General features: G+C 39.8%; 1 protein-coding gene across 4 annotated transcripts; it reads left to right on the plus strand.

The window, feature by feature from the left end:
• The first annotated feature begins 1,408 nt into the window (after window positions 1–1,408).
• Window positions 1,409–16,934, plus strand: TMEM19 (transmembrane protein 19). Of its 4 annotated transcripts, none has more exons than XM_065040515.1 (7): window positions 1,409–1,486; window positions 2,234–2,384; window positions 9,180–9,293; window positions 10,348–10,485; window positions 10,813–11,067; window positions 12,135–12,344; window positions 15,169–16,934. In XM_065040515.1, the coding sequence occupies exons 1-7, from the start codon at window positions 1,424–1,426 to the stop codon at window positions 15,330–15,332; spliced, it is 1,095 nt and encodes a 364-aa protein (XP_064896587.1). In that variant the 5' UTR covers window positions 1,409–1,423; the 3' UTR covers window positions 15,333–16,934. The 4 variants fall into 4 exon arrangements, with proteins under 4 accessions (XP_064896587.1, XP_064896601.1, XP_064896597.1 ...); XM_065040525.1 differs by lacking the exon at window positions 1,409–1,486 and adding an exon at window positions 1,665–1,929 and having other exon boundaries at window positions 2,234–2,372; XM_065040522.1 differs by lacking the exon at window positions 1,409–1,486 and adding an exon at window positions 1,672–1,929.
• The last annotated feature ends 3,486 nt before the right edge of the window (window positions 16,935–20,420 follow it).

Below are 20,420 nucleotides of genomic sequence, written 5' to 3' on the forward strand. Positions count from 1 at the left end.
ACTCCTGTTCCTCAAAGTATCATGAGAGCTTATAACTAAATGTGCCACTTGTATGTCAAAGATCTTTTCATTGACTTTTTCCTATTACTCTGCCTGTCACTGAATACTTAAGATTCTATTCTGCTGCTGCTTCAGGTGCATGTAAACAAGCACCTGAGGTTATTGATGTTCATGAGGCCATTCACCTGTATCAGTGTTTGTAAACTTGAAGGTTCTTGGTTTACCTTCACTGAAGAAATGTTGAATACATAAATGCTACTTCAAAGCTATTTTCTGTGATGCCTGCAGTCTTGTTTTTTTCATGGACAGCTTCCTCAAAATGAAGAGAAGGTTCCTGAGAAGTTGTGGAGCTTCATGTCATTCTGTGCTTTGTTCACAAAGCCTCTGATGTGTGGAAGTGGGAACCATGGAGTCCCAGTAACTTGTGTTAGTGTCTTTATTTATAGGGGAGCATTTTGAGAGTAATTCTGACATGGCCACAGAAGATCTACCATGCAGGTTTGGCTTGTTTTCATCCCAGGTTAACTTTGGAAAAATGTTTCAAGTCTCTTTCTTCTCATGTTAATGAACTTCACAATGTTCCATCACATTCCCATCCAAGTACTCATCAGTATCACTAATCATCAAGTGATCTCATCATTTTGACAGTGGTGTCATTCCTGTTTTCATTTCACAAACAGGCAGATTCGATTTATGTTTAACCAGTGTTTATTCCTTTGGCATGTACATGAATTGCTCTTATCTGAGCCTACCATGTAAAGCACTGAACGCTCTGGCAGACCGGCCAGACATGGGCCCAGCAGTAGGGAGATGTTTGGTTCAGGGATGGCTTCTTGTCACAGAGGAGCCACACTTCGGGCTTTGAAGATGATTAGGGGCCTAGAGCACCTTTCTTATGAGAGACTGAGGGTGCTTGGCCTGGTCAGCCTGGAGATGAGAAGGCTGAAAAGTGATCTCATCAATGTTTATAAATATCTCAAGGGTGGATGTCAAGAGGATGGGACCAGACTCCTTTCAGTGGTGCCCAGTGATAGGATGATGGGCAACGGGCACAGACTGAAGCACAGGAGGTCCTATCTGAATATGAGGAGAAACTTTTTTACTTTGAGGGTGCCAGAGCCATGGAACAGGCTGCCCAGAGAGGCTGTGGAGTCTCCTTCTCTGGAGACATTCAAAAGCCCCCTGGACACATTCCTGTGTGATCTGCTCTGGGTGACCCTGCTTTAGCAGGTGGGTTGGACTGGATGATCTCCAGAGGTCCCTTCCAAGCCCAACCACTCTGTGATTGGGTGATTCTATGGGCCTTTGAGCAGGTCAGACCCTGGTCGCGCTGAGCACTATGCCCAGGGAGCCCACCGGAGGCTGGGAAGCACTCCGGGCAGGGGAATGCAGCCCGAGCTCTGTACCGGGTCTGTGGAGGGCGATGCGCTTGCACGCCCGCCTGTCAGCCCGGCCCTGCGGCGGGCGGCCCGTGGGGACAGGCCGGGTAAGATGGCTGGGGGCGCACGGCCCTGTCTGCCAGGGAGACCGGCTGCCTCCTTTCAGCGGCAGCGGAGCAGCCGCCGCCTCTCCCCGCGGAGAGGCAGAGGACGGGGAACCACGCGGTGTGGCGGCGGACTGCTGCCGGGAACGCGACAGCGCCTGGCGTGCCAGGACCAGAAAGGGGAAGAGTCTCCGCTGAGGGGAAAACTGCGCGGGCAGCGAGAGTGACGGGCCGCAGGAGCGCCGCTGCGGCGGGGAGGGGAGGGCACAGCGCGGGTGCGGCCGCAGTGGGACCAAGTCCGGCCCAGAGCACGGTGCAGGCCGCTACCGCTCTGCCTCTCCCGCCGGCAGAGCTGCAGGCCGCAGCAGGCGGCGGCCGGGCGAGCGAGCATGCGCGGAGCGGCGGCGGGGCGGGATGGTGCCGGCGCTGGTGGGACGGTGGAGCAGGTCGGTGTCGGAGCCCGGCGGTGCGAGGGGTGGGAGACAGGGCAGGGGTGTCCGGTTACCGAGCGCCGCGCAGGCCGGCTTCGAGCGGGCCGGCGGTGGCCGCAGCTGCCTCTCCATGAGCGCCTTGGTGCGGCCTCGCAGCGCCCCGAGGTGTCGGGGACGAGAGGCGGCCGCGGAAGCGCTGCGGGCCGGGCTGGGCCGCGGCTCGGGCCGGGCGGGAGGAAGAGAAGGAGACGGAGGAGGAGGAGGAGGAGGAGGTAGCAGCGGTGTCGGTGATGCGCTGCGCTTTGTGCTTCCCCGCCAGGTGTTGTCCTTCTGGCTTCCTGTGTTCTATGAGCCGGAGGATTTCTTCAGAGACTACCTCAAGATGATGGCGAATATCGTCATCCTGAACTTGATCATTTGTATCTCTCTGGCTTTCTGGATCGTGTCCATAACTGCAAGTACGTACTACGGTGAGTCCAAAGGCTGTGGCTGGGGAGAGGCGAGCTGCCCGCTGCCTTCCAGCCACGGCGAGCTGGAGATAGAGAACTGGAAGAGGGGTGTACATAGCCCCTGCCAACCTCGGGAGGGCTGGAAACCTGACAGCAGCTGAGAATGGTTTAGAAGGTGTCAACAGCCACTCTGCCCTCCTGTGCAGCTCTGCTCAGAACTGCCGTTGAATTTAAAATGTTCTTATCCTTTGTGATTTATCTCCCTAAAAGAAAGCAAATAAGATAAAAATGAAAAAGGGAAAGAGCAAGCTGTTAGAGGTCTTTCCTCTGTTAATGACAGCGTGGAGATGTGCACTGACCTTCAAAACAGTTTTAGGAATGTACATGCAAGCTCTGAACAGAGCATGTGAGAATTCCCCGGTCAAGGTAGAGAGAAGTACATGCATAGAGTCTCTGGCATGAGTGTATGTAGTCAGCTGTGTTCTGTTCAGGCAAGTCAGGCTGTGGATTAGTTGCGGGTAGTTGCAGGGACACTAGTACTTTCCGTGGTCTGGCATTTCAGATCTAGAACTGTTTTTATAGCAATGTGCAGAAGTGGCACTACTGCCTTCAGCATCAGTTCAAGCCTACAAGTGTTTAACCGCTTTCCCAGGACAGGTTAACACCTGTCCTTAAGACTTGAGCCAATGTCATGCAGGAAGAGCTCTGGCATCATTGCAGTGTTGCTGTAAGTGCCTGGGGATGCATTATGAACACATCCAAGTGCCTCACCTTGGATCTAGAATAAATAGTGTAAGCTGACTTTTGCAGTGGGAATTGGATACCTCTGATCAGTGTTTTTCAGTGCTTTAGATTTTATTAATCTTGATACATCATTAAACCTGTGTTATCTGGACACTGCTAATTTGGTTTGTGGTGAGGTGCCAGACATGTAGAAGGTATGCATAAGCAGGCTTCACAAACAGGTTTTGTTAGTGTCATTTAGAGCTAGCCAGGTTGGATTTAAACACACTCATTTGTGCTTGTCTGCTCTCTATAGGTATAGCTCTCTGAGTTTTGCCTCTAATTAGGATATTCTGGTCCTTGCTTTAGAATGATTTAGAATTGACAGTGTAGAGTGGAGAGGCCCGATATGAGGTGAATCAGGATAGGGACTGATACAAAGGAGGAGATTGCAGACAAATCCTCTGTTTTTGTGGAAAATTACTATGGAACAGGTTGGACATACAACTTTTGTTGTCTGTTTGCCTGAGACTGCGGACAGACCTTGGCTTGAGGAGGTGAATGAAGCATATAATAGGAGTGGTTTAATGAAGTGGAAGAGAGAACTTAAATAATTTCAGCCTGTAAAAGCAATGAAATTCAGTCCTTGACCATAAATATAAAAATACTACAAACATGCCTTTGCTAATTTATAGTTTATAGGTCATAGTAATGCTTAAGCACCAAACAGTGACCAAAATTTTGATAAAATGGAAGTATTAAAGAATCCATAATAAACAACAAAAAAAGTGTTCTTAGTCTTAACTACTTACATTTAGTAGTAATTTACTTCTAATACTTTTTTTTTTACACCCCCCAAGAGAATAAAAAAATGTCAGTTTAAAAATGACCCTAAAAAGATGAAAATTCTGTTTGTGATTAGAAATACCACACTACAGCCCTGGAGATCTCCTCATAAATGGCTGGTGGTCCTTTTCAGTTTTTGAGTCAACCCTTGGCTACAAAACTCACCTGCACACCATTTACAGCAATGGGGCTTTTCAGTACACAGGAAAGAAGTTTTCATCTTGCGAATCTTTTGCTTGCAATGGCAAGTGTTTTACTGTGAAATATGTTTGTCCTACTTTGCATCAGGGAACCTGGATATCTGCAAAGCTTTAGGTACTGCTGACACAAAGGCCTTGTTGGAAACTCGCATGTTTAGCTTTCCAGCAAAAGAAGCTGCTCTGCCTGTGTGAAATCTTTCTTCTGTGAGATAGAGACCCACTTTAATGTTAGACTTGTGGTGTCTTACATTTGTATAGCAGATGTGATAAATATCTTCTCATGATTTGGGGGTTTTTATTAGCTCAAAAGCTACCTTAATGATGAGCTTTACTTTTTAAAAGTTTTTGGGTCTTTTAAACAAAATCTGTCACTTGAAATCTTGCTGAGATGATCATCAGCTGAAACTGTATTTTTGAAAGTTGTACATCAAGTTTCAAAGGATTGAAAGGGCTCGTGTTTCAGAAGGCGGTCACACCACTTTCACCTGGTCGACTGGCTTTCTTTGTTGTTTTTCTGGTAGTGAAATTCTGTCAGAGTAAGCAGTGTAGCTCAGGATATAATCAACAGCTTTCTCCTCTCTCTGAGTGCAAAGATGGAAGACGCTTAAACTGTAGTATGAAAGAACAGTTTCTTCTCAAACTTTTAAATGTTGGTATTCTTTAAAATGTACTTTTGGCATCTTTTGCAATGAAATTTGTGTCTTCCAATTTAAAGTCAAAATGAGGTAATAGAATATAAAGGTTGTCAGAATCTTATTGTTAAGGCAGTAATTTATCAAGTCAGGTAATAACATACCTTTTAACTGGACAAAACCAACTCCTTTAGTAACTGCTTTTGTTTTAGTAAATGTTCTGGAATTTTGGAAGGACACAAATATGTTTAGGACAATGTTGATAAATCGTCTCCTTAAAATAAAGTTGCTGTGGACACTAGTGCTTCATGGAATGGTGTGGAATTTTGACAGCTGAGTGACTTATTCTTTTTCTGTTCTGCAAGCTTGTTTAAATCATAGTGACTTGAATGACTAAGCAAAGCAAATAAACTGGAAACTCAGGAGGAAGCTTTTTAGAAGGCATTGTAGATATTTTGATGAGGAAATATCTTGATTTTTTTGCTTTCAATTTTGTTTGTAAAAGTAAATCTTTTGCGGTTTTGAAAACCAGCATTTTTTTTGTTTGGGAATAGTTCAAATGGCCTGTCTTGGCAGTTTAAGAATTATCAGTGAAGGATATAATGAAAAGCAATCCTTTTCTCTAAAAAGTTTGGAGTTTGACTGATTTCCAGTTAAATACTTCAAAACATTCTACGTTAGGTTGATTTTCTGTGTAACAAGGAGGATAACAGGTAAGCCATTTTTGCATAGATGTTAATACTAGACCTGAAATGACTTATTTCTTTCAGTTCCCAAAAAGCAGTATGCTTTCCAAATACAGAAGCCTTGATTATGTAGAATTGGTTTTGTATGACAGCAAGGAATTGATAGATTTTAAACCATGCAGTGTATTGCAGTTGTTAACTCTGTGAGAAAATGAATAAGCTACAATCAAATATTTGAGTAACTGTAACACAGGAAGCTCAGTTTTATTAAAATACGCTAACTAGTAAACAAAGTGTAGAGGAAGATCAGAGCTATCTTGTTAATTTTGCCACCCCCATATTCACATATACTGTTCACTTAGCAAATACGTAAAGCTAAAATTCATAGTCATGTGAAAACACAAGGCAAGACTTGAGTTGTGGCAATTTTGTTGTAGCTGCTCTCAGAGAACAAAAATCAGTGGAAAGGACTCCCCCACTATTTGGGGCACAGGAACCCATAGAAACAGAAGGGTGTCTCCTAGCTTAAACAGGTCTTCAGTCTATGCTGAATATACCATGCCACAAAGACAATAATTTCTCATGCAGACATGTTGTGCAAGTGAGAAGAAATAATCTTGTCACTGAATGTTTGGTTGCACTGTTCTAGATAAAGTTGAGAAGAAATAACAGGGAGGACAGTGGAAGGTAGAAGTGGAAAAAAATTAGTCTACAGAATCCTTGGAGAAGTAAAGATCTCTGAGAGTAAATGTGCGTTTCAAGACATGAAATCGTTGAATGCAGCTTGCTTTTCATAGAATCATGGAATATAATAGTTTGGGTTGAAAGAGACCTTAAAGATCATCTAGTTCCAACCTCCCTCCTATGTGCAGGGACAACTTCCACTAGACCAGGTTGCCGAGAGCCCCATTCAGCCTGGCCTTGAACACTTCCAGGGATGGGGCATCCACAGCTTCTCAGGGCAGCCTGTTCCAGTGCCTCACAGCCCTCATGGTGAAGAGTTATCTTTCTTATATCTAATTTAAATCTACCTTCTTTCAGTTTAAAGTTATTACCACTAGTCCTATCGCTACATGTCCTGGTTAAAGTCCCTTTCCAGCTTTCTTGTAGGTCCCCTTTAGGTACTGGAAAGCTGCTATAAGGTCTCCCTAGAGCCTTCTCTTCTTCAGGCTGAACAACCTAAAGTGTCTTAGCCTGTCTGCACAGGAGATGTGCTCCAGCCCTCCTCTGGACTCACTCTAGCAGGTCCATGTCCCTCTTATGTTGGAGGCCCCAGAGCTGGATGCAGCGCTGCAGGTGGAGTCTCACCAGAGCTGAGGGGCAGGATCACCTCCCTTGACCTGCTGGTCACAGCTGTTTTGATCCAGCCTGGGATATACAAGTCTCTGCAGTGCTCCAAACCGGAGTGTGCAGTTAGCTGTCTTATAGTGCTGCCAGGTTGGGAAGAGACTGTACATCCATGCATGTGCAGTGGAGAGAGACTACACAAAACAAAGAATAAGAAGCCTGAATCATATGTGATTCTCAGCTAGGTGAGATTTTCTGTAGAAATAGACAGGACAAGGAAAACTGCATTAGGTAATTTCAGGCTTGCTTGTGGATAAATATTCAGGTGGAAACCAGACTATATAACAGACTTGTATGTCATGGAGCTGCTTTTCCTTAAATACAGGATTTATGGTGTGTATTGTTCTTCGTTTAAAATTATGATTCAAGGAATGAAATGGCTTGCTGAAGTAAGCTCAGTTTTTAAGTGTTCCTAGGTTCCTATGAATGTTTCTAGGACTACACCTTTTGGTGAAAAAATTCAGTACTAATAAAGTCATAAGAACATCCACTGTAAAGGTAGTGGATATGTTCTCAGGTCCTGAGGAATGTAAATTCTGCTTGTTGAGGAGTTATGCTCCTATGATGGAGAGAGAGACCCAAAAGCTTGGTTTCCATGGATAAAGGGATCGGATAGTAATGCAAGAAGAACAGAGCAGCAGGGCAAATATATATGTTTTACACCAGAGCTGTCTATAGTTAATGTACTGCATGGCTGAAGAGGTCAGTAGCTTGGTTTGGTAGAGGCAGGTAATCAGGGGAGGAGAATTACACCATCCAGTGCACTTAATATATTCACATCTTCTTTGGAAATCAGATGCCTTTCACTCTGTCAAAAATCAATAGGCTGATAGAAGTTGTAAAATCCTGGTGTCTCTTTGCTATGAGTACTGCATGTACTTGCAGTCATCCCATTTTAAAATGCCCATAGCAGAACTAGAAAGGAACAGTAAGGACAGCAAGGATGATCAGAGCAGGTCACAGCATCCATTTGAAGAGGACTTAAATAGGTAAGAATATTTCACCATAAAAGGGGACATCTATATAGGTCAGGAATGGCAGGAAGAATGTGAATAGGAAATCACTATTCAGTCATAAAATCTAGCAGCTGTCTGATGAAACTTGGGGCATCAGGATCTTTGTTGTTCACTTTTTTGAAAGAACTTTTTCAGTGCATCTAAAACCAAAATTGAGTACTGTGGGTGGCTGTGGAGATGAAAATTGTAACTGTTTTTAAAAATGGATTGGACAAATACATTTTAGAAAAGCCAACAAAAAAGTTCCCAATAAAGCAGGGAAGATCAGTCTGTAGCTGTTCCTTATACTCCTTCCTTTCACATGTGCAGCTCGCCACTGCCAGGTGGGATTCTGAGTTGGGCATGTGTTTGGCTTGAGCCATTTTGGAAGTTCTTGTATAGACATGAAACTACTCCTGATGTATTCTTTCAGACAAGGATCAGCACTCTTTCTATTAACATAGTGTAAAATTCCAGTCGGTGACATGGACAACTAAGTAACAACATTAGGCACATCCTGGAAATGATTTAGAATACACAGATGATGAAAAAATTGCCTGGTTTTCATAGCCAAAAGATATCAAGCTAAAGCTTTTGATAAACAAAAATTACCTTTCCTAAAAACACTGCTATTTGGAAAGTCTTGAAAAACAAGGTAAAGCTTCCAGTATATTGTTACAATTTTCCTTCCATTACAATGCTAAAAATCATTAGTGACCATAGACAGTGTTGTTCATTCTCTTTATTGCTGCCATATTTTCTGATACTTCATGAAAGAATCATAATTATTAAAAAAATCAAATTTGTTGTTGTAGTTACCAGAGAATCAGTCATAACATGATCTACCAGGGAAGCTGTCGCACTAATTTATTTATTTAAAGATGCTTTGCCGCCTCTGTACATGTTTTGTTAACTGGAATTTTAGTTTGAATCTTACTCAGGTATGAAACTGAATTGTACATAGCCCACTGTGGATGTATGGGCTGGGTTTTTTTTCTAAAATCTGAACTTAGCTTTTATATCCAAATCAGGTTTCAACTGCTTTTAACATTTTGAATGTTAATCTTTGAAGTTTATAGATCACTTTTAGAATGGAAAATATCACAGTGTTTATTTCTTGACACGTTTGCTATTTCTTTGTAATCAATTTTAGTTCATTTAATGTATTTTCTTTATTGTTTGAAAGGCTGAATAGAAAAATTGAGTAGATAATTGCAGATATTTTGGTCTTCCATTCATAAGAATATATTTCTTCAAAAGGGTAAAAAGTTTAATCTCTATTAAGATCAGGTTTTAAATACGTACTAGAAGGTAATTGCTTTTAAGATATAAAGGCATTAAAAAGACTGATAAGGATCACCTGTAACCATTTTATTTGATTTATCAGGTACTTTACAGCCCATTTCTCCATGGCGCTTGCTTTTTTCGGTCTTGGTTCCACTAGTGATTGCTACACAGGGTTTTAGGAAGAAGAGTCTAGATCACAGTGGTGCATTGGGAGGTATGTTTTTTTCTGAGACTATTCATTTAATAAACTCAGGTCCTTTTTATGGTACATAATATTATTTTAAGACTTTCCTGCCTCATTCTATTATAGTACAAGTATAAATGTAAGCATATATACCTTGAGTTAATAGATTTTTTTTGTTCTCATGCCTGAGTCAAGTTAATTTTTGCTGCTCTTTGTAATTAATTTGATAAATATTGTCAATAGATTTATATAAATCTATAAGAACATTTTAAACTTTAGAACAGCATGCAGTTAAATTGCATGTTTTTGTTTAGCATGTAGATGGATTCACAGAGACGTAACTAAATGGTAGAGTTAGTTGTAAAGAAATACCATAAAACTGAGCCATGTCAGCAGCCTACCTGCCCAGTAGCAGACCAGTAAAGATAACATGGTTCTCCTTTCTGTAATATGTGCAGCTTCAGGCATTTTTTTGCCTCCCCAAAATAAGAAGAAAATTAAATTTGTGCTTCACTTTAAGCAAGTCACTATTTCAACAAAGTTTTTCTTGACCACATGAGAAAAACTCCAACGTAATGTACACGGACTCTGTTGGAATCTGATGCAAGATTTTCACATGAGGAAACTTACCCTTGTCTGAATTGACGGTCAGTGGAAAGAAATGGGACCTCAAATCCTTTTCTTCTATGTCACCCATTTTGCAAATCTTGTAAAAATTGTAAATCGTATTCTTCAGGTAGGGTACTTAAATTTCAATTAGACATCCTTTGGCTTTTTTTTTTGCTTAGTCTTTTTTGTTTTTGCAGAGTATTACTGGTTTGTGGCAAGAGAAAGGCTTAAAAATCGCAGACTTTAGCAGCAGCAGTAAAATTAGCAATTTAACAATAAAATTTAAGAGAAAATGATAAAGGTAACTGTCACTGGAATTCTTGTACACGTACTAGGTGCTTCGATAATTCTCTTATTGCATGGTTGTCTTAGGTTTAGCATGAAGATACTCTTCAAGAGATTCAAAATACTTAATTACTTTGCAAAGCAGACATTGTTATATGAAGGAACTTCATATACTTTTTTTTCTTCATAGGATTGGTAGTTGGATTTATCCTTACAGTTGCAAATTACAGTTTCTTCACTTCTTTGCTTGTATTTTTTGTTACTTCTTCAAAACTTACTAAATGGAAAAAAGATATAAAGAAGCAAATAGATTCAGAATACAAAGAAGGTAAGCCATAACATTTTAATTCTTTCAGATCCCTTGTGGAGAATAAAAGCTGCATGTTCCTCTTGCTTTCTAAGGGTCAGATGAGATAGAACATCCAGAGGAGGGAACACTATTATCATATCTCCCCCTCACCCTTATCCCTGTGAACTTTAGCAAGAGACTTTACTTTTGCTTCTGTTCTATTGAATACATTGCTATCAAGTTTCTGATTTGAAAGTGTCTTTTGAAATTTAACTTTATATTTGTGTATTTTCCTTTTGTCTCATGCTGTTGCCTGTCAAATTGTTTTGCTTGAAAATACTAAAATTTAGTTCTTTGTCACTTCAGGTGGACAGAGGAACTGGGTGCAAGTAGTCTCTAACGGTGGTGTTCCTACTGAGCTGGCTCTCTTATATATGATAGAATGTGGACCTGGTGAAATTCCGATAGACTTTTCAAAGGAATACACAGCATCGTGGATGTGCTTATCCCTTTTGGGAGCTTTGGCGTGCTCTGCTGGTGACACATGGGCTTCAGAGATTGGTAGTGTTATGAGTAAAAGCAAGCCAAGGTTGATAACAACCTGGAAAAAGGTTCCAGTAGGTGAGGTGTTACCTGTTCTGCATGTTCTTGTCTTAATGTTTTGCTGATCTGTTTTGAATTACTCATCCAACTTGAAAAGCTAAAAAAAAATCCCAGAAAAACAAACATCAGAAATCTGGGATTCAAAAATACTAGCAGGAATGCATTTTGAAATGGAATTTACTCAGTTGTGTTCCTGGTGCATCTTGTTGGTGAAATGCACCAATGTAGCATCCAGGGAGCTAAAATCTTCCATAGTGAGTGCTGTCACTTGTCATCTCTAGTACTGTTTAAAGTGTTTATGTTGCCAATAATATAAAGAATACGAGTTATCATCTGAAGTTTTCAGACATTAAGATTTTAATCAGTAGAAGAATATACATATGTTCAATACAGACACTACAGAAAATTCATTTCTTAACCAAATCTCTCATTTCCTTTAATATCTTACCAAGGGTGGGTAAAGTGAACCTTCAATCTGTGGAACCTTGTCTGCACAGTGGATGATACTGCTACCTTAAAGCAGCATGTCTTTTTTGAGTTTTGCTGACATCTGAGTTTTAGATCTTGTGGGATAGGATTTAAATGCATAGGCATTTTTTTCCTATAAATATTCTTTAGATTTTTATTCAGTGAGCTGTCAGACATCTTCCTTTCTATGGATTTTGTCCCTTTTTAAAAATTTGCTGGTGAAATATATCTTGGTATACTTTTTTCTGAAAGGGGCATTATTTTAAATAACATGCACATCTGAAGCTTTATATTTTTAGAGCAAATATATTTTTCTCCCCTCCGTCCCCTCCACCCCAAACACAAATAACGGGTGACATTTCGAGGTGCGCTGCCTGGGTGTCTAGGTAACTCACCTTAGAGAAACGAAAAGTAATAGTAATAGGCTGTAATGGTACAGGTTCAGCTTCTCAGCAGCATAATGGGAATTGTAAATAAAAGCTGTAGTAACAGAGCCTTGTGGATGGAAGGGGATCTTTTGATCACTATGAACAGTTTTAATTTCATATAAAATGATTGAACAAATGTAAATCTTTAAGAAAAAAAAGGTAAAATCAGCTTGGTTTTGTTTGTTTTAGGTACTAATGGAGCAATTACATTAGTGGGCCTGGTCTCAAGTTTGCTTGGGGGCATGGCCGTGGGTATAGCCTACTTCATAACACAGCTCATTTTCGTGACTGATCTGGAATTATCTGCTCCACAATGGCCCGTTATTGTGTTTGGTGCAGCAGCTGGCTTACTGGGATCGATTGTTGATTCATATTTGGGAGCTACGATGCAATACAGCGGTAAGATTCTGCTCTTTTTTTTTCCCATTCTCCTAATGGAACCTAAAAATGGACTTGAATTTCAAGAAGGGCTGAGGACGTGATTTTTAAATGGAAAAATACAGAATTAGCAACACAAAGATCAAGCGGAGCTGAAGTGATGGACGTGATAATGAAAACAAGAGCAAGGGCAGTTGGTCCTTTTCCACATTTTGATTTGTTTAACTTATGTTACTGTCTTACTGAGGACACCAGAGATCTCCAACACGTTACCTTGGAAAAAGCAATCGCTGCCCTCTCCTTTTCTGTATATCTAATTATGGTAACATTTTATAAAAGAAAATGTCAGCTTAATTTTATCTATTTACTCAGATTAAGTTTTAACTGCGGAAGCTCCATTTCTAACTCTGAAGACTCGACAATAGTCTCAGCTTTAAGAATTAAATAAAAAGAGCTCCAGGAAGGTGTGCACAGTATTTTATGTTCTGTTTTTTTCACCACTTAATAGAATACTGTTTCCTATAAATTAAACTTAACACAAACTAGCTGTGACTTAATAAATAAATTAATAGAATCATGTCAGTTTTTAAAACAGTATTGTTGGCTGGCTGCTTCTAAACAATTTTATGATCTATTTACTTATTGTCTTTAAAGATCATTGTCTGCTAATAAACACTACAGACAACCTTTAGGCTAAACTGTAAACTTACCTTATGTTTAAAAATTGCTTAAGGACCATATCTGACACTATTCTGTTTAACAGCTGGGTTAGAGAGAGAACTCGAGTTCTCATATGATGTTGTCAGCACACTTACTCGTTGGAAGTCAAGGTTTCAATGTGCAGATGAACTGCCTGAGAGGTAGAAGTCCTTTATAGTTACCATCACAGTGAGAACTGCAAACTGTTGTTGATGCTGTAGGTTTGGCTTTCCAGCAGTTTTTATGTACTGTTCCTTATAGCTCCAGGCAAGTCCAAAATATAATGGAGTGTTTAACCATTTGAGGAATTTTTAGATACAGTATTTCTATAGAAAAAAAGGAAACGCTTAAGTACTCAGGCAATGTTTCATTCACCTAATGAGGGAGATGCATTAAGAGAATGTGGTAAACCTCGCTAATGCATGTCTGCATTTATCAGCATCTATTTCTTCACTTCAGGTATTTTTCCATGCTCAGCAATTAACCTTGCTGGCTGCAGCAGGGACAAGTATGCAAGTTCCACAATTTCTTTTACAAATTCATAAGCACTTTTGAAGTGTATGTATACTACATACACGTATCTGCTATGATATATGTATGCTGTGATATAAATGAATTAGTGCTGCTTATGTGGGGCACACTGTTAGGTTTTGTGTCCCTCCTTACTTGAACCCACTTTTCCAATCCACTCCATGTGGTCTCATAAGAAATAGTCCAATCTCTCTGCAGCGTATTGAAAACCAATAAATATGGCAGCAGCAATAAAGATTAGTCTTTTTTTGTAAACGTTATGCTACCACTGCTAATCCATTCTGCCAGTGCTTTTTCCAGTTGGTAATCTTCCTAGATTTGGTTTGTGTAATAGTCTGTGGTACCTGCTATTTCTAAGAGAAGGTCCTTTCCTGCCCACCCATTTATTAAGTAAAACTTTATCTGAATAGCTGCACAGAATTAGATTAAAATTTCCCTGTGTTATCAGTCTGAAGATTCTGTATTCTATTCTGTAAATAACAAAGCTAATGGTTCTTTATCCTCTGAATCTATGCTTTTATGTGCATATGTGTATACGTTTATAAAAATGTATTCTTAGTTTTTCTCTCAAGAAACTTATGATTTTCTGAATCATGGCAAGTGTTAAGAGTTAAACTATCAAACTTGGAAGTTTGATTTTTCTGTAGCTCTTTTGCATTATGCAAAGCTAGGTTTAAATGTATGATTCAAAGATAACACTAATACTAGCTATATACCTGCCAAGCAGGTTTGTGGTGTGGGGTTTTGTTTGAGTTGTGTCTGAAGTGCTGAAAATTTTTTGTAATAAAGCAGCAGCTCAAAGTGAAATTTCAATGTTGTGGGTATTAGCAGATATTCAAATCTACAGAGAAAAAATAATGTTAATATAAAATGTACTGATTTATTTTGGAACCTTTCTTCATGTCAACATTAAATTTGTGCACACGCATGTAGCATTATTCTTTGCTATAGTGTGAGTTGGCATTAAAATCAAGTGTGCTAAAATTCTGTTCTTTCATCAGCATATAAAATAATGCAGCTGGACAAAACATAGGATAATGGTGTGTGTACAGTAACAGCTAATGATACACAATGCTAGAGTACCCATAATAAAGAGGTAGGGCAACAAATGGCTTATGCACTAGGACAAAAATCCAGCTGCTGCTGGTATAAAACTGCTGTGTAAACAGAAGTAATAAATTCAGCCTCTGTGAGGAGCTTGTTTTCAGTCAGATCAAGTAATTATGTTATTTCCATAATTTTCTTTTGAAAACAAAAAGATCTTGACAGGAAATAAATGTTCCTAATCAGTTGTTTCTGTTCTGTTCAAAATAGTGTTCTTTCCTTGAATGGCCCTCAGAATAGCTTTTTTCTCTTTTGACTTAGCTTGTTTTGTTCCTTTCTTTGCTGTCAAACTACATAAAGAGAGAGGCAGGCCTGACGGAAGTGTAACTTTTCAAAAGTAGTATCCCATTCTTTGAAGCTACCAGATTAAACTAACTGTGATTTAGTTTGGTCTGTTTGAGGTTTAACATCATAATGGTAAATTGAATTTAGGAAGTTCCCTATACTTGGTTGCTAAGTTTCTTTTGAGCTTGGTTGGCTTTGTAAAAATGAAGTCTTTGTCTTTTCCCAGGTTTTGACGAGAATATTGGCATGGTTGTCAACCACCAAACGAAAGACTCCAAGCACATATCTGGAAAACCCATATTAGACAACAATGCAGTAAATCTTTTTTCTTCTATAATCATAGCTTTGGTGCTTCCATGTACAGCGTGGTATTTCTGGCCCAGGCGTTGAAGTGGTTTAAGGTTTTCTGCATGTGATTCATTTACGTTCTGTCTTACTCAAAGACTCCAAAGAGTTGTCTTCAAACTCTCTTGAAGAGATGGATGTGGAACTTTCAGAGAGCCAAAAGGCTTTCAATCTCAACTTAATAAGGCTGTAAGCCTCATACAGTGGTTGACATCTCTCAGGGCAAGGAAGGGGTTTTGTCAGTATGCTCTTGTTGCTCTTTAAATGGACGTAGATCATCGCCAAGTGAGGTGGAGCACTTCATTTATCCTCATGGAGCAAAAGGGTTGACGTCTGTGTTCTCTCCAGTCCCCAGCACCTGGAAGGGCAAGAGGCTGGAAATAGAAGTCTCATCTACATCCATCAGTGTAATGGTGTATTGTGGCTGCTATCCAAGCCAGACACAAAGTACACTGCCACTTTCTGTAGGCAGTGGTAACATGGGTGAAATGGGTAAATTCTGGTATTTCCCATAATGTATGGTACATATTTTGGGGGAAGAGGGAGAGAAGGGAGAAGCCTTGTTGCCTGTTCTGTATCCTGATAGACAGAATCTCTGCTTCCTTGAGAACAGGGTTGGCAAAAGTGATGCCACTACATAATGTTTGAAGAAAAAGGCTAAATTTGAAATAAAAACTCAGTAGTTTTTCCAGTAAGAATAATAAATTTGGCTGTGCTGTTTTGACATATTTATTTCCAAACTAATGATATTTATGAAGATTGTCAATACTGTGGTACTTACTAAATTATCTAAAATTAGAGATTACAGTTGTGAATTCACGTTCATCTCTTTAGAAACAGAATATTTTTTCTGTAAGCATGGAATTGTTCATCATGTTTAGTGTTCTGACCAAACTATACTCCTTGATTCTTTCTCAGCAATGGAAGCGTTTCCCATCTTGTTCAGGGTAGTTGTCCGGAGATGATGGCCTCAGCCAAAGAAGCTGCAGACGTTATCCTCGCAGTGAATGTGGAAAAATCTCACTTATAAACCATTTCAAGATGGGAATTTAACTTCTTGTGCTCAGGCTCCTATGTTAGGTGATTCCATCTTCCATCATTAATTTATAAAAGAGCTGAAAGTAGTTCAGCCAGCACAGATTGTATTTAGAGATACCCTTATAATAACCTGTCACTGTCAACAGGTAGGGCCCATACTGTTAACTTACAAATTTATTTTTATCTTTAGAGGTGAGTATTTTGTATTAAGCTTCTGATTTTTTGACAAATGTCTTGTATATGTTGCCTGTCTTAATTCACTTGTATTGTGTGTTATGTCACCTTTTATGAGAATATTAAAAAAAATCTAAGTACCTTCCTTGTTGAGTTTACTCTTTTGAAATCTAGTCTATATAAAGATGGAATTTATCACTGGAACTAGTTCACTGTATTATCCAGTTATACAGATGAGATTTTAAACTAGCAAAAGCTTTCTGAAAAGAACAAAAGAACAAATTGTGTGGCTGCTGTATGTCTGTTCCTATGGAAAGGTGCAAAATTATAAAAGTAATATATCCACTTAAACTGTAACAATAAGCACTTGAGATTTTTATATGTTGTTTGGATTTATGCTGCTTCTAAATAAACACTGTACTAGTTGTCTTATAAGATATTACTAATATTGTTTTGATTTCTAGAATTAAGACACAACTTTTGTAATACACTTTTTCTTTCAGTTAAATGCTTTATTTTTGTATTCTTTTGTTTCCTGAAACAAAGTATACTTTCAAACACTGAAGTGGACATGGTCAGCTTTTCATTATTTAGTACGAGTCTCATTTGAAAACCAGCTTGCCATGGTGAGAAGACATCAGTGATTTTTAAATTCATAGCAGTATGAAATGCCTTGATCTTTTATCATGTGAATGAATGTGACCTGAATGAACTCCTGCAAGTCACAATTTTTTATCTGTCATGTCTTAGTGATGACACTGAACTGCTTTTGAAATTCCTACTCATAAATCTCCAGGGTTTAGAAAGACCTGAGTATTCTTGAACTCTAAAAAGGACAGCATTAATGCTGGGTATATTATATTGGGTGGCCTATAGCTTATGCAAATGTTGTTACATTTAACTGTTTAGTAGCTTTAGTAAAACTGTCAGCTGGCGGGGGGGGAGGGCAGGCAGGGGATACAGGGAAGAAGTTACGGAACGTGGCAACCTGCCTGTAAAATGATGTGTATCACTAAGAGCAGCTTCTGAGCTCGGAAAGGAGCAGACGGAGATACCACCCATCCACAAGCTGCTTGGAGAGACAGAAAATGCAGCAAGTAAAAGGGAAAGTGATAAAAAGAGGAGGAGCTAAGAGAAAATCAAGGAAGTTGATAATTTGAAGATGCAAAATAGGTCAAGCAAATTTAATTCCATTCTATAAACATCCAAATAGTTTTTTTGCTTAGACCCATCAGTACCATTGGTGTATGCAATAACTCCATCACTGTTTTTTCTTTCATATCGAAGTGACACCAATATTTCCATAGCATGCTCAGTGTTTTTTTTTAATTGAAGAGGTTACAGCTGTGAAACTTTGGTCCTTGGCTTGATTTTTAGTTGTGTTTGAAGTTCAAGTAAGAATATGATTATGACATAACTGCATATGAGAAATCTTTAGGCAGGTCTCGCTTAGGCTTCATGTCTTGATCCTGAGTGTTGGAGTGTACTGGTATTGGCGTCAAAAATGTTCTGTTATTTGCTGTATTTCTCTTTTGTTGTTACAACTATAGATTGGTTTGGGTCTGTGCATGCTGCTCTTGAGTGGTACATCATTGTACAGGGTGTTTCAAAAAGATGGACCCAATTTCAAAGCCCCCTGCTTTGAAATTGGGTCCATCTTTTTGAAAAACGCTGTAGATGTGACCCACAGTTTCCTGGGACAGCAAAATAAAGTGGTATAAAAATGAAGGGGGTATAACAACTTTCTTGGGTATTAAGTACTAGATGATGTTGAGCAGACTGTTTTCTGCCAATGAAGGGCTGAAACATTCCAAAATACTGTTGGTGTTTTACAGAACCTGATTTTGGCACTGCATAAACGTGGCAATAGATAGATATTCACATGAAAATCTGTTAGGAATGAACATCTTGGATTTGTAAGTAGAATTTGTTTCCTCTAACAGTGCTTTACTCCCCACTCAGCCTTTTTAAAAATTTCATTATCCAGCATCTTAAATTGCAGTAAGTAACTCTTCTTCAAGGAGAAATTAACCTGCTTTACAGAAAGTTTATTCACTTAAAGCTTTGTAGCTACATTATATTCTCCACCTTTGGCTTTTGTCAGAACTGGATAATAACTCTCAATTTAAATATTGCTTCTGTTGGGGGGCGGCGTGCAGCTCTCACAATTGTGGGCCTGTTGTAATGCATAAATTGTGGCAGGTACATGAATTGATTCAGACTATGTGGATCCCTGCAGTGCTCTCAAGCCTGCAGCTACCTTCAGTAAATATTAATGCAAGTCCCAAATGAAGATTAAATATGGGAACGTGGAAATAAAACTCTCAGGCAAATGGCAACTTGTACCTGGATACTCCCAAGTCTATAAAACCTCAGTCCAAGTAAAGAAATTCCACTGGGAGAGCATTTATTCAATAGCTTTTCTGCAACTTTCATCCCCCAGGAGAAAATGGGTCCATTTTGATATCTTGGTACTTCAACCATGAACTAAATCAGAATCATAGGACAGCCTGGGCTGTAAGCGAATTCAAAAGATCATCTGATCCAACCTTTTGCAGGAAAGGAAGCCTAGATTAGACTGTCTAGCACCCTGTCCAGTAACATCTTGAAAACCTCCAGTGATGGGGACTCCACCACATCCCTAAATGTCAGTTTTCCTTGAAACATGATAAGATGGATTAACAGGAAAGCAGAAGACCATTATTATATGAGTTCAGGCTGGGAAACCAGCCATGTAACTGACCATATGAAGTAGTAATGTCATACTTGTTATCACTTTGAAAATATCTTTAGAATAAACATACCCTCCCTTAGCAGACCTTCTAGAAGGATTGTTTGCTCTGTGCTGCTCTGGGTTCTGTCATCTTAGAGCTGGGGCAAGTGCTGGTTCCTAATCAGTGGTAGATGAAAAGACTGGGTTGAGCTGAACCGTGGCGGAACCAGCCTGACCCATGTTGAGGGAAGGGGTTTTGGAAAGGGGAATCCCACCAATCCGGAAACAATTGCCCATTTTTGGGGACCTATCTGGCTGGACTTGCAGAGCCACTCGTGGAGACCTATATAACTTGTTTGTGCCTGTCTTTCCTGGTGGCTGCTTTTTTTGTGGCTTTGTTCATGCAAGCGTAAAGCAACATTAAACACTGCAATGTGATCACCACCCAAATTGGTCTTGGAGGTGGAAACCCACATCACTATCAGGGATGACAGGAGTTTAAAAAAAATAGTAATGCATTCTGCAACTAGAGGATATGTCAGTGGAAAGCAAGAAAGCAGTAAGAAAAGTCTTCAGGTGCTCATTTGTTAATACCCTCTAATAGTAACTAGTTTTGTAAGGACTTTGCAACTGCAGCCCTAGTTGCAAAGCTGAGAAGGTAGAAGGACATCATATAAACTCAGGTCAGCCCTAAGAAGTGACATCATGCATGTAATGCAGAAGTAAACACCTGTGCACAAACTTCTTGGTACAGTGGTCAAGCTCAGCACCCCAACCTTGTGGCTCTGCAAACTGTGGAATATAAAATGTTTTTAATTCTCTCTTCCAATTAACCCAGCTAGAGCCTTCATACAACCTCTTGGGTTCTCAACATGTTTGTTTGAATAAATGCATCAGTCAACCTCTACCCTTAAAACCCAGCACAGCTATACATTTATAGAAGCATTAAATCCCCCCATGAAACAGCCCACATCACCACTTCTTACTAATATTTGGCTGGTTGTTGGAGGCAACAGCAGTGACTGTGCTCTGTTGTTTCTTGCCGAAGGTGTCCTGCTGCAGTGCCTTCCACAGAGTTAAGCGCAGTACTAGAGAAGCAATGACTTCCGTCATCCAGGTTTCTTTGTCACCACTACTCGTTATCCTGATATTTCGTTATTCCATTGGTTGACTTCCTAAGTCCTGAAACCATTCCACTGTTGGAAGCT

This window comes from Columba livia, chromosome 1, assembly GCF_036013475.1.
Source record: "Columba livia isolate bColLiv1 breed racing homer chromosome 1, bColLiv1.pat.W.v2, whole genome shotgun sequence".
Lineage (NCBI taxonomy): Eukaryota > Metazoa > Chordata > Aves > Columbiformes > Columbidae > Columba > Columba livia.

Excerpts from the sequence above, each read along its gene's own strand:
- TMEM19 (XM_065040515.1), top strand. The coding sequence starts at position 1,424 with ATGCGCTTGCACGCCCGCCTGTCAGCCCGGCCCTGCGGCGGGCGGCCC. Across the intron at positions 9,294-10,347 it reads TCACAGTGGTGCATTGGGAG|GATTGGTAGTTGGATTTATC; the intron begins GTATGTTTTTTT and ends TTTTCTTCATAG. Across the intron at positions 10,486-10,812 it reads AGATTCAGAATACAAAGAAG|GTGGACAGAGGAACTGGGTG; the intron begins GTAAGCCATAAC and ends TTGTCACTTCAG.